We start from the raw sequence: 15006 nt of genomic DNA on the forward strand, positions 1-15006 counted from the left end.
CCCTGTCTAGTAACTATGCTATCCTCTATCAGTGTTCTCCTCCCTGTCTAGTAACTATGCTATCCTCTATCAGTGTTCTCCTCCCTGTCTAGTAACTATGCTATCCTCTATCAGTGATCTCCTCCCTGTCTAGTAACTATGCTATCCTCTATCAGTGTTCTCCCTGTCTAGTAACTATGCTATCCTCTATCAGTGATTTCCTCCCTGTCTAGTAACTATGCTATCCTCTATCAGTGATCTCCTCCCTGTCTAGTAACTATGCTATCCTCTATCAGTGTTCTCCTCCCTGTCTAGTAACTATGCTATCCTCTATCAGTGATCTCCCTGTCTAGTAACTATGCTATCCTCTATCAGTGTTCTCCTCCCTGTCTAGTAACTATGCTATCCTCTATCAGTGTTCTCCCTGTCTAGTAACTATGCTATCCTCTATCAGTGTTCTCCCTGTCTAGTAACTATGCTATCCTCTATCAGTGTTCTCCTCCCTGTCTTGTAACTATGCTATCCTCTATCAGTGTTCTCCTCCCTGTCTAGTAACTATGCTATCCTCTATCAGTGTTCTCCCTGTCTAGTAACTATGCTATCCTCTATCAGTGTTCTCCCTGTCTAGTAACTATGCTATCCTCTATCAGTGTTCTCCTCCCTGTCTAGTAACTATGCTATCCTCTATCAGTGTTCTCCTCCCTGTCTAGTAACTATGCTATCCTCTATCAGTGTTCTCCCTGTCTAGTAACTATACTATCCTCTATCAGTGTTCTCCCTGTCTAGTAACTATGCTATCCTCTATCAGTGTTCTCCCTGTCTAGTAACTATGCTATCCTCTATCAGTGTTCTCCTCCCTGTCTAGTAACTATGCTATCCTCTATCAGTGATCTCCTCCCTGTCTAGTAACTATGCTATCCTCTATCAGTGATCTCCTCCCTGTCTAGTAACTATGCTATCCTCTACCAGTGTTCTCCTCCCTGTCTAGTAACTATGCTATCCTCTATCAGTGTTCTCCTCCCTGTCTAGTAACTATGCTATCCTCTATCAGTGTTCTCCTCCTTGTCTAGTAACTATGCTATCCTCTATCAGTGTTCTCCTCCCTGTCTAGTAACTATGCTATCCTCTATCAGTGTTCTCCTCCCTGTCTAGTAACTATGCTATCCTCTATCAGTGATCTCCTCCCTGTCTAGTAACTATGCTTGCTATCCTCTAACTTTACTTTACCTCTATCTCCCATTCATTTCCATTCCCCTCCATTCCCCTCTACTCTGTTAAGGGCTGATGTAGGTGCAGCCAAAGCAGTAACACAGCAGATTTTTACTAATTAAGTCTTTATTGAAGACTGTGGGTGTTTCTCAATATGCATGCTACCGTGCTTCCCTGAGTCACTGGGTGTTTCTCAATATGCATACTACCGTGCTTCCCTGAGTCACTGGGTGTTTCTCAATATGCATACTACCGTGCTTCCCTGAGTCACTGGGTGTTTCTCAATATGCATACTACCGTGCTGCACACTCTCATGCTTCTAGTGCATTTTCCCGAGGACGTTCTCTTGAGTATGCATAAAACATTACATTTGAGGATCACTCCCCCCTACTATATTACCTCACACTACACCTCCCCATTCACAGACCCTTCTTCCAGCCAGGAGAATGGCAACAATACAGACGAAACAAGATATACACAAAGAAAACTTTTTACTTCATAATTATCAGTGAGCTCGTAATAATCTAGCTAAACAGATAGTAAACATGCCAAAAATGACCTAAAACTAATGTTATGCAAGCTAGCTGCCAATTCTTCGTGGCTGTCTAGTGTTTTGCAGACAAGGGAATAGTATGTCTTTGAACAAGCTTTAGAATCAATGTCAACCAGTTTACTGCTGATCGCTTCAGTGTTAAACCAAACGGCATGACAGAAACACCAACGTTTTGCTGTATTTATTTGAAAGGAACCATTGATGTGCCACATTGCTTAATGCCATGATATGTTTATTTGCCCGAAAAGGATTGTACACTTTGACCGGTATTTTGCTTCGATGTTTAACAGTGGGAATGGCAGAATGGTGAACTTACTAAATGACTGAGAGTTTGACTGTGTGATATTAGGTTGCTTCTTGTGTAAATATTTTCCGTCTGGATTTTAAGTAACCTTGGTACTGTCTGGTTATTTCCTTTAACCTAACGGTAGTAGCTAGCCTGTTAACGTTCGCCCTATTGACTTACTACGGGCGTGTGATCGGCGTACGCTACAGTGGGTATTGTTGTCAAGTAAACATGCTAAAATTAACACAGTAGATACTTGTTAAAGTATCAAGATAAAATATTGTAGTCAGGCAACATATGAGATGTGAAGGGGCAACATTTCATTCCGAAGTCGGAGTTTGTTTTCTCTCACTTCAGCAACAAATAATGGCCGCCATTGATTTCAAGACATGTTGTTTTGTGTGTTTCTGTTCATACTTTCCGTTGAAGCTTGCATTTATGCATGCTTCAAAATATGTACAAAATGAGTACGCATCTGAGAAGTGCCCTCCGTGCTCCGTTTCTAGGGTTGAGGTGCTTAATACTCAAATTTGGTACTCTGAAATTCAAGTACTTGAATACCTTGAAAATCAGACATTTTAGTAGTACATGAATTACAATGAGAGGAGAACAGAAAATTATGAAATATGTTAGTATAATTTATTTTTGAAAAATGTATTGGTCTTGGCCAATTAATTTCTAGGCAGACTACCAAGGTTTATTTCCTGACGTGTTTGGTGCTCAGGTTGCCTTGCTCATTCCACCCACACTGCCACTCAGCCAAGCAGGTACAGAACTGACTGATTATGCGTCCCAAAACAGATCGACAGGTAAAATGCCGGACAAATGTAGATTCAACCCTGCCTGGCAGGATACAGATGTTTATGTATGGTTTTGCCAGACCCATCCAGGGATGTAGTGGAGGGTAAATGCAGTTTACTCGCCTTTTTATTTGTGAAATAGCGTTTACTCGCCATTTTATTTTGTTAATGATCGTTTTAACCACTTATTATTGCATTCCCAGCGTTGATCTGAGTTTTAATCGCACCTACCTCTGCTAACGAGTGGAATCATTGAATGATTCATGTCAGCTCGTTATGTTCGCCTGCTCCCCTGGATTTGCCTTGTTAGCAACGCATTCACTCACCACTCTGTCCATCGGGAAACTCCGGCCACGACAGGCCGAGAGGTGAAACAAACTACCTCAGCCCAGACCTACGGTGGCAAGTGGCAGAGAGACGCCGCTGACAGTGGGATTCTGCCGTGTCAACGGACATCACCCAAACAAAAAAAAACGGATTAAGTTTGAAGCTAACGTTGAACGGAGCCTGACCTCAGCAGGACTGAAATGAAGATAGCTATAATCAAAAGATGGGCTAAAAGTTCTCATTACAAAATACATTTTCTTTACTGAGAGTAGTGAGACAGACAGTGGTGAGTCAGGCTGAAAGAGGCAAATGAGATACACAGAGAGAAGAAGCATTGAAGCCAGCAGGGAGAAAGGTTAGTATTACAGTGGTTCTCAAACTTGGGGTCCAGAACCCATGTGGGGTCCTTTAAAATGTAAATAGGGTCCCCTGAGAGAATCTTTAATCTTATCAAACACAATAACTTGTTGCTCTTCAAATGTGTATAGAATACAACATTTTATAGTAAACTAATGGCATTTTACACTGTCAGAATTAACTTTCATGTCATTATATGTTGGGACAGCCTGTGGGTCCTAACATTTTGTGAAATATAAAGGCAATTTCATATTATTGTCATGTACAGTGAACAAACATATAAACGCAACAATTTCAAAGATTTTACTGAGTTACAGGTCATATAAGGAAATCGGTCAACATCATCAGTACTGACTTACCCCTCATGAATGTAGTAAATAAGTAGTGAAACACGTATTATTGAGTAGATCTTGTAAGATGGTGATGAATAGTAAGTCAGGTTATGGTGATCTACTCCCATCCGGTGGCAACTAGAAACAATTGCATAATAGGAACTGTTGCAAATTGATGGTCCTTAAAAATATATATTAGTGCTTGTAAAAAGTATTTGAAAGTCCTTGACTTTGACTTGCCACTGTCTGTACGAACCCTGCGTTTCGTGTACTTTGATACTCCAACCCTCCCATGCTCCAATGTGCTTGCTCGGAGCACGGTAGTATGCATTTTCAGAAACACCCTGTGATGAATTTAATTAGTTGTGTTACTGCTTGGCTGGAGCCAAAGCCTGCACCCACACTGACCCATTGTGGATCAGATTGCCCACCTCTGATTAACATCTAGCTAGTTTTCTTCTTGTAGCCTCTCCTAGTCCAATCAGCCCTTTAACCTTAGTACTGTCTGGTTATTTCCTTTAACCGTGGTGCTGTATGGTTATTTCCTTTAACCATGGTACTGTCTGGTTATTTCCCATCAGTCCTGCTCTCCTCAACCTGTCTCTAACTCAACATGTCTCTAACTCTTCTCTTCTCTTCTCTTCTCTTCTCTTCTCTTCTCTTGTTCCCTCTCTCCTCTCTGCCTCCCTGTGCATGCAGCTCTACAGTGCAGACAAAGGAGGCAAGGTGAGTCTGACTGTGTCCACCCTCACACTCTACCACTCTGACATTCTACCATCCTGACACTCTACCACTCTACCACCCTGACACTCTACCACTCTACCACCCTGACACTATACCACTCTACCACCCTACCACCCTGACACTCTACCACTCTACCACCCTGACACTATACCACTCTACCACCCTGACACTCTACCACCCTGACACTCTACCACTCTACCACCCTACCACCCTGACACTCTACCACCCTGACACTACCACCCTGACACTCTACCACCCTGACACTCTACCACTCTACCACCCTGACACTACACCACCCTGACACTCTACCACCCTGACACTCTACCACTCTACCACCCTGACACTATACCACCCTACCACCCTGACACTCTACCACCCTGACACTCTACCACTCTACCACCCTGACACTATACCACCCTGACACTATACCACTCTACCACCCTGACACTCTACCACCCTGACACTCTACCACTCTACCACCCTGACACTCTACCACCCTGACACTATACCACTCTACCACCCTGACACTCTACCACTCTACCACCCTGACACTGTACCACCCTGACACTGTACCACCCTGACACTCTACCACCCTGACACTCTACCACCCTGACACTCTACCACCCTGACACTCTACCACTCTACAACCCTGACACTATACCACCCTGACACTCTACCACTCCTGACACTCTACCACCCTGACACAACTGATTTACTATCAACTAAGTTCTGTCCATACTACTGTTGCTTCAACGACAGGGTATGATAGTGTGAATATATTGCTTCATTCTACAGGGTATGATAGTGTGAATATATTGCTTCATTCTACAGGGTATGATTATGTGAATATATTGCTTCATTCTACAGGGTATGATAGTGTGAATATATTGCTTCATTCTACAGGGTATGATAGTGTGAATATATTGCTTCATTCTACAGGGTATGATAGTGTGAATATATTGCTTCATTCTACAGGGTATGATAGTGTGAATATATTGCTTCACTCTACAGGGTATGATAGTGTGAATATATTCCTTCACTCTACAGGGTATGATAGTGTGAATATATTGCTTCATTCTACAGGGTATGATAGTGTGAATATATTGCTTCATTCTACAGGGTATGATAGTGTGAATATATTGCTTCATTCTACAGGGTATGATAGTGTGAATATATTGCTTCATTCTACAGGGTATGATAATGTGAATATATTGCTTCATTCTACAGGGTATGATAGTGTGAATATATTGCTTCATTCTACAGGGTATGATAGTGTGAATATATTGCTTCATTCTACAGGGTATGATAGTGTGAATATATTGCTTCATTCTACAGGGTATGATAGTGTGAATATATTGCTTCATTCTACAGGGTATGATAGTGTGAATATATTGCTTCATTCTACAGGGTATGATAGTGTGAATATTGGGTCTCCTAGAGCCGTTCCATACAAGTCTCTGAATGTTGATGAACTCACACACTCTCAGCTATGCATTTCCCAAGTCTTCCATTTCAAAAACATGATATCTAATGTGGGTCAGTAGTCCTTACGAGCAGTTAGTGTGAACTACAAGAGGAAGTCAGCACCACCTAGCTAGCTCTCTAGGAGCAGTTAGTGGAACTACAAGAGGAAGTCAGCACCACCTAGCTAGCTCTCTAGGAGCAGTTAGTGGAACTACAAGAGGAAGTCACCACCACCTAGCTAGCTCTCTAGGAGCAGTTAGTGGAACTACAAGAGGAAGTCACCACCACCTAGCTAGCTCTCTAGGAGCAGTTAGTGGAACTACAAGAGGAAGTCAGCACCACCTAGCTAGCTCTCTAGGAGCAGTTAGTGTGAACTACAAGAGGAAGTCAGCACCACCTAGCTAGCTCTCTAGGAGCAGTTAGTGGAACTACAAGAGGAAGTCACCACCACCTAGCTAGCTCTCTAGGAGCAGTTAGTGGAACTACAAGAGGAAGTCACCACCACCTAGCTAGCTCTCTAGGAGCAGTTAGTGGAACTACAAGAGGAAGTCAGCACCACCTAGCTAGCTCTCTAGGAGCAGTTAGTGGAACTACAAGAGGAAGTCACCACCACCTAGCTAGGAGCAGGTTTCTGATTAACTACTGCTGTTGAGCTTCTCAGTACAGGACAGTACACCTCTCTGTCTCTGTTACCTTCCCTTCTGTAGTAAAACACAGGACAGTCCACCTCTCTGTTACCTTCCCTTCTGTAGTAAAACACAGGACAGTCCACCTCTCTGTTACCTTCCCTTCTGTAGTAAAACACAGGACAGTCCACCTCTCTGTTACCTTCCCTTCTGTAGTAAAACACAGGACAGTCCACCTCTCTGTTACCTTCCCTTCTGTAGTAAAACACAGGACAGTCCACCTCTCTGTTACCTTCCCTTCTGTAGTAAAACACAGGACAGTCCACCTCTCTGTTACCTTCCCTTCTGTAGTAAAACACAGGACAGTCCACCTCTCTGTTACCTTCCCTTCTGTAGTAAAACACAGGACAGTCCACCTCTCTGTTACCTTCCCTTCTGTAGTAAAACACAGGACAGTCCACCTCTCTGTTACCTTCCCTTCTGTAGTAAAACATAGGACAGTCCACCTCTCTGTCTCTGTTACCTTCCCTTCTGTAGTAAAACACAGGACAGTCCACCTCTCTGTTACCTTCCCTTCTGTAGTAAAACACAGGACAGTCCACCTCTCTGTTACCTTCCCTTCTGTAGTAAAACACAGGACAGTCCACCTCTCTGTTACCTTCCCTTCTGTAGTAAAACACAGGACAGTCCACCTCTCTGTTACCTTCCCTTCTGTAGTAAAACACAGGACAGTCCACCTCTCTGCTCTGTTACCTTCCCTTCTGTAGTAAAACACAGGACAGTCCACCTCTCTGTTACCTTCCCTTCTGTAGTAAAACACAGGACAGTCCACCTCTCTGTTAACTTCCCTTCTGTAGTAAAACACAGGACAGTCCACCTCTCTGTTACCTTCCCTTCTGTAGTAAAACACAGGACAGTCCACCTCTCTGTTACCTTCCCTTCTGTAGTAAAACACAGGACAGTCCACCTCTCTGTTACCTTCCCTTCTGTAGTAAAACACAGGACAGTCCACCTCTCTGTTACCTTCCCTTCTGTAGTAAAACACAGGACAGTCCACCTCTCTGTTACCTTCCCTTCTGTAGTAAAACACAGGACAGTCCACCTCTCTGTTACCTTCCCTTCTGTAGTAAAACACAGGACAGTCCACCTCTCTGTTACCTTCCCTTCTGTAGTAAAACACAGGACAGTCCACCTCTCTGCTCTGTTACCTTCCCTTCTGTAGTAAAACACAGGACAGTCCACCTCTCTGTTACCTTCCCTTCTGTAGTAAAACACAGGACAGTCCACCTCTCTGTTACCTTCCCTTCTGTAGTAAAACACAGGACAGTCCACCTCTCTGTTACCTTCCCTTCTGTAGTAAAACACAGGACAGTCCACCTCTCTGTTACCTTCCCTTCTGTAGTAAAACACAGGACAGTCCACCTCTCTGTTACCTTCCCTTCTGTAGTAAAACACAGGACAGTCCACCTCTCTGTTACCTTCCCTTCTGTAGTAAAACACAGGACAGTCCACCTCTCTGTTACCTTCCCTTCTGTAGTAAAACACAGGACAGTCCACCTCTCTGTTACCTTCCCTTCTGTAGTAAAACACAGGACAGTCCACCTCTCTGTTACCTTCCCTTCTGTAGTAAAACACAGGACAGTCCACCTCTCTGTTACCTTCCCTTCTGTAGTAAAACACAGGACAGTCCACCTCTCTGTTACCTTCCCTTCTGTAGTAAAACACAGGACAGTCCACCTCTCTGTTACCTTCCCTTCTGTAGTAAAACACAGGACAGTCCACCTCTCTGTTACCTTCCCTTCTGTAGTAAAACACAGGACAGTCCACCTCTCTGTTACCTTCCCTTCTGTAGTAAAACACAGGACAGTCCACCTCTCTGTTACCTTCCCTTCTGTAGTAAAACACAGGACAGTCCACCTCTCTGTTACCTTCCCTTCTGTAGTAAAACACAGGACAGTCCACCTCTCTGTTACCTTCCCTTCTGTAGTAAAACACAGGACAGTCCACCTCTCTGTTACCTTCCCTTCTGTAGTAAAACACAGGACAGTCCACCTCTCTGTTACCTTCCCTTCTGTAGTAAAACACAGGACAGTCCACCTCTCTGTTACCTTCCCTTCTGTAGTAAAACACAGGACAGTCCACCTCTCTGTTACCTTCCCTTCTGTAGTAAAACACAGGACAGTCCACCTCTCTGTTACCTTCCCTTCTGTAGTAAAACACAGGACAGTCCACCTCTCTGTTAACTTCCCTTCTGTAGTAAAACACAGGACAGTCCACCTCTCTGTTAACTTCCCTTCTGTAGTAAAACACAGGACAGTCCACCTCTCTGTTACCTTCCCTTCTGTAGTAAAACACAGGACAGTCCACCTCTCTGTTACCTTCCCTTCTGTAGTAAAACACAGGACAGTCCACCTCTCTGTTACCTTCCCTTCTGTAGTAAAACACAGGACAGTCCACCTCTCTGTTAACTTCCCTTCTGTAGTAAAACACAGGACAGTCCACCTCTCTGTTACCTTCCCTTCTGTAGTAAAACACAGGACAGTCCACCTCTCTGTTACCTTCCCTTCTGTAGTAAAACACAGGACAGTCCACCTCTCTGTCTCTGTTACCTTCCCTTCTGTAGTAAAACACAGGACAGTCCACCTCTCTGTTACCTTCCCTTCTGTAGTAAAACACAGGACAGTCCACCTCTCTGTTACCTTCCCTTCTGTAGTAAAACACAGGACAGTCCACCTCTCTGTCTTAACTTCCCTTCTGTAGTAAAACACAGGACAGTCCACCTCTCTGTTACCTTCCCTTCTGTAGTAAAACACAGTGAGTCTCTCTACTCTGCATTACAGCTGGTCTTTCATTGTGGATTGTTATATCCAGGTTTCTGCAGCAGCAGTTAAGAGCAGCACTGGCGTCTAATGATTTCAGCCTTGAATTTTTCATGACTTGAGCTGAGAAGGGATTTTTAGCGGCTCAGTGATGTGTAAAAGGCCTGATGGTAGAGTTGATGTGGAGGTTTACAGTTGATTCTTCTCAAGTGTATTTTCTTGTCTCTCCCAGGGAGAGGGAGAGTCAGTGTACTGAAACCCTGATCCAATTGTGTGTGGGAGTGTGTCTGTGTGTCTGTGTGTCTGTGTGTCTGTGTGTGTGTGTGTGTGTGTGTGTGTGTGTGTGTGTGTGTGTGTGTGTGTGTGTGTGTGTGTGTGTGTGTGTGTGTGTGTGTGTAGTAGACTCAGTGGTTTGTGTTGTCCTGTCAGATCTCTCCCTCTACATCTGATGTAGTGAAACATGACATTCAGTAATCAGTATCTGGAGGGATAGGGGCAGGGAGGGGGGGGCAGGGAGGGAGGAAGGGAGTGGGGAGGGAGGGAGGGAGTGGAGCAGGGAGGGAAGGAGTGGGGAGGGAGGCAGGGAGGGAAGCAGGGAGGCAAGCAGGGAGGGAGGGGGGCAGGCAGGGGGCAGGCAGGGAGGGAGGGAAGGAAGCAGGGAGGCAAGCAGGGAGGGAGGGGGCAGGCAGGGAGGGAAGCAGGGAGGCAGGCAGGGAGGGGGCAGGCAGGCAGGGAGGGAGAGGGCGGGCAGGGAGGGAGGCAGGGAGGCAGGCAGGGAAGCAGGGAGGGGGGGAAGCAGGGAGGCAGGCAGGGAGGCAGGCAGGGAAGCAGGCAGGGACGGAGGGAGGCAGGCAGGCAGGCAGGGAGGCAGGCAGGGAAGCAGGCAGGGAGGGAGGGAGGGAGGCAGGCAGGCAGGCAGGGAGGCAGGCAGGGAAGCAGGGAGGGAGGGAGGCAGGCAGGGAAGCAGGGAGGGAGGGAGGGAGGCAGGCAGGGAGGGAGGGGGCAGGCAGGCAGGGAGGGAGAGGGCGGGCAGGGAGGGAGGCGGGGAAGCAGGCAGGGAGGCAGGCAGGGAAGCAGGCAGGGAGGGAGGGAGGCAGGCAGGGAGGCAGGCAGGGAGGCAGGCAGGGAAGCAGGGAGGGAGGGAGGGAGGCAGGCAGGGAGGGAGGCAGGCAGGCCTTCTCTCCCTCCCTCCCTCCCTCCCTTCCTCGATCCATCCTTCTCTCCCTACTCCTTAAGTATATCAGGTTAAATCACCAGAAGGGCTTATCTCAATGACACCCTCACTGCACTGTGGTGTCCCTGAGAGGATCACACACACACACACACACACACACACACACACACACACACACACACACACACCCACTCCCTCAGGGAGCTCCATGTCCAGATCAGCTGAACTCAATGTTCTCGACCAGAAACAGAGAAACACAGCCTCTCTCTGCAGTCCAAGTTTTAGCTTGTGTCTTTGTGTCTTTGTTTTGGACTTGTCTACTCCAACAGAGGAAGTGTAGCCTCTGGCAGGTTTTACATCCTCACTGTCTCTTGTCTGTCTCTCTGGCTAGTGCAGCTCTAGTACAATACTAAACACTCAGACTGTAACACACTGTACAACCACACCTTAATCAGTTTATTTTAAAGTGCTTCTCAACATGGGAAAACATCTCATTTGATGCTCAGTGATTGTTTTAGTAATAAAGTGGAAATGGTTTCCAGCAGTAGAGGAAATATTCCACACTAATGAGACTAACAATGTTTTAACTAAGAAAACACCGCCTTAACCTCATCCCTCTGCTCCCACACTAAATACATCCTCACTCTTCTGCTGACCTTTAACAGCTTGAATTCACCTCTTTCACCACAAAGCCCATGAGTCACTGACCCATTTAACCATAACCTTAAACAGCTTTAATGGAGTCACTGACCCATTTAACCATAACCTTAAACAGCTTTAATGGAGTCACTGACCCATTTAACCATAACCTTAAACAGCTTTAATGGAGTCACTGACCCATTTAACCATAACCTTAAACAGCTTTAATGGAGTCACTGACCCATTTAACCATAACCTTAAACAGCTTTAATGGAGTCACTGACCCATTTAACCATAACCTTAAACAGCTTTAATGGAGTCACTGACCCATTTAACCATAACCTTAAACAGCTTTAATGGAGTCACTGACCCATTTAACCATAACCTTAAACAGCTTTAATGGAGTCACTGACCCATTTAACCATAACCTTAAACAGCTTTAATGGAGTCACTGACCCATTTAACCATAACCTTAAACAGCTTTAATGGAGTCACTGACCCATTTAACCATAACCTTAAACAGCTTTAATGGAGTCACTGACCCATTTGGGGGGGGCTCACTATTCACTGCAGTGACAGAAAGTATACAACACAAAGTGGAGTTTTATCTACTAACAGTTGACTTAACTTCAGAGCCTCATGTACATCATCTATGAGAGAGACAGAGAGGTCAACTACCGACTTCCTCCGGACTGTCTCCTAGGATAGGAACTAGCTACACACAGTGAAGGACTGTCTCCTAGGATAGGGACTAGCTACACACAGTGAAGGACTGTCTCCTAGGATAGGGACTAGCTACACACAGTGAAGGACTGTCTCCTAGGATAGGAACTAGCTACACACAGTGAAGGACTGTCTCCTAGGATAGGGACTAGCTACACACAGTGAAGGACTGTCTCCTAGGATAGGGACTAGCTACACACAGTGAAGGACTGTCTCCTAGGATAGGGACTAGCTACACACAGTGAAGGACTGTCTCCTAGGATAGGGACTAGCTACACACAGTGAAGGACTGTCTCCTAGGATAGGGACTAGCTACACACAGTGAAGGACTGCCTCCTAGGATAGGAACTAGCTACACACAGTGAAGGACTGTCTCCTAGGATAGGGACTAGCTACACACAGTGAAGGACTGTCTCCTAGGATAGGGACTAGCTACACACAGTGAAGGACTGTCTCCTAGGATAGGGACTAGCTACACACAGTGAAGGACTGTCTCCTAGGATAGGGACTAGCTACACACAGTGAAGGACTGTCTCCTAGGATAGGGACTAGCTACACACAGTGAAGGACTGTCTCCTAGGATAGGAACTAGCTACACACAGTGAAGGACTGTCTCCTAGGATAGGGACTAGCTACACACAGTGAAGGACTGTCTCCTAGGATAGGGACTAGCTACACACAAACACAGTGAAGGACTGTCTCCTATGATAGGAACTAGCTACACACAGTGAAGGACTGTCTCCTAGGATAGGGACTAGCTACACACAGTGAAGGACTGTCTCCTAGGATAGGGACTAGCTACACACAGTGAAACCCTGTCTCCTAGTATAGGGACAAGCTACACAGTGAAGGACTGTCTCCTAGGATAGGGACTAGCTACACACAGTGAAGGACTGTCTCCTAGGATAGGGACTAGCTACACACAGTGAAGGACTGTCTCCTAGGATAGGAACTAGCTACACACAGTGAAACCCTGTCTCCTAGTATAGGGACAAGCTACACAGTGAAGGACTGTCTCCTAGGATAGGGACTAGCTACACACAGTGAAGGACTGTCTCCTAGGATAGGGACTAGCTACACACAAACACAGTGAAGGACTGTCTCCTAGGATAGGGACTAGCTACACACAGTGAAGGACTGTCTCCTAGGATAGGGACTAGCTACACACAAACACAGTGAAGGACTGTCTCCTAGGATAGGAACTAGCTACACACAGTGAAGGACTGTCTCCTAGGATAGGGACTAGCTACACACAGTGAAGGACTGTCTCCTAGGATAGGGACTAGCTACACACAGTGAAACCCTGTCTCCTAGTATAGGGACAAGCTACACAGTGAAGGACTGTCTCCTAGGATAGGGACTAGCTACACACAGTGAAGGACTGTCTCCTAGGATAGGGACTAGCTACACACAGTGAAGGACTGTCTCCTAGGATAGGAACTAGCTACACACAGTGAAGGACCTGTCTCCTAGTATAGGGACTAGCTACACACAACCAGTGAAGGACTGTCTCCTAGGATAGGGAACTAGCTACACACAGTGAAGGACTGTCTCCTAGGATAGGGACTAGCTACACACAAGTGAAGGACTGTCTCCTAGGATAGGGACTAGCTACACACAGTGAAGGACTGTCTCCTAGGATAGGGACTAGCTACACACAGTGAAGGACTGTCTCCTAGGATAGGAACTAGCTACACACAGTGAAGGACTGTCTCCTAGGATAGGGACTAGCTACACACAAACACAGTGAAGGACTGTCTCCTAGGATAGGAACTAGCTACACACAGTGAAGGACTGTCTCCTAGGATAGGGACTAGCTACACACAGTGAAGGACTGTCTCCTAGGATAGGGACTAGCTACACACAGTGAAACCCTGTCTCCTAGTATAGGGACAAGCTACACAGTGAAGGACTGTCTCCTAGGATAGGGACTAGCTACACACAGTGAAGGACTGTCTCCTAGGATAGGGACTAGCTACACACAGTGAAGGACTGTCTCCTAGGATAGGAACTAGCTACACACAGTGAAGGACTGTCTCCTAGGATAGGAACTAGCTACACACAGTGAAGGACTGTCTTCTAGGATAGGGACTAGCTACACACAAACACAGTGAAGGACTGTCTCCTAGGATAGGAACTAGCTACACACAGTGAAGGACTGTCTTCTAGGATAGGGACTAGCTACACACAAACACAGTGAAAGACTGTCTCCTAGGATAGGGACTAACTACACACAGTGAAGGACTGTCTTCTAGGATAGGGACTAGCTACACACAAACACAGTGAAGGACTGTCTCCTAGGATAGGGACTAACTACACACAGTGAAGGACTGTCCACTAGGGTAGGGACTAGCTACACACAGTGAAGGACTGTCTCCTAGGATAGGGACTAGCTACACACAAACACAGTGATGGACTGTCTCCTAGGATAGGGACTAACTACACACAGTGAAGGACTGTCCACTAGGATAGGGACTAGCTACACACAGTGAAGGACTGTCTCCTAGGATAGGAACTAGCTACACACAGTGAAGGACTGTCTCCTAGGATAGGGACTAACTACACACAGTGAAGGACTGTCCACTAGGATAGGGACTAGCTACACACAGTGAAGGACTGTCCACTAGGATAGGGACTAGCTACACACAGTGAAGGACTGTCCACTAGGATAGGGACTGACTAGTGGATACAACACTAAGGCCTGGTTCCCTTCCAGCACATGACCTGTTTCATGTCCCTCCCCTCAGGTGGACAGCGATAAGCCAGATGAGACCAGGCTGATAGAGATCGACGAATCACAGCGCAGCGAGCACACAGTCTTCATCACACCCCCAGAACTACCCCATCTGCCTGATGGAGAGGAGCACCCACTCTGCTACAGGTGCTGAACCCACTGTGTCTGTCTGTCTGTCTGTCTGTCTGTCTGTCTGTCTGTCTGTCTGTGTTAACCCCAGTGTGTTCTGCCTCTCCAGCT

General features: G+C 46.2%; 1 protein-coding gene across 10 annotated transcripts in view; it reads left to right on the forward strand.

Moving 5' to 3' along the window:
- The window catches only part of LOC106587766 (C-myc promoter-binding protein), a 265908-nt gene that overhangs the window by 175104 nt on the left and 75798 nt on the right, over positions 1-15006 (forward strand). For 5 of the 10 annotated variants that reach the window (XM_045709140.1, XM_045709144.1, XM_045709141.1 and 2 more), the window contains exons 14-15: positions 4543-4569; positions 14780-14913. In XM_045709140.1, the coding sequence (XP_045565096.1) occupies positions 4543-4569; positions 14780-14913 (161 nt within the window). The remainder of the gene's footprint in view (positions 1-4542; positions 4570-14779; positions 14914-15006) is intronic. The other 5 variants (XM_045709143.1, XM_045709146.1, XM_045709149.1 and 2 more) reach the window with 1 other exon arrangement.

The sequence above is a fragment of the Salmo salar genome, chromosome ssa26 (genome assembly GCF_905237065.1).
Source record: "Salmo salar chromosome ssa26, Ssal_v3.1, whole genome shotgun sequence".
Lineage (NCBI taxonomy): Eukaryota > Metazoa > Chordata > Actinopteri > Salmoniformes > Salmonidae > Salmo > Salmo salar.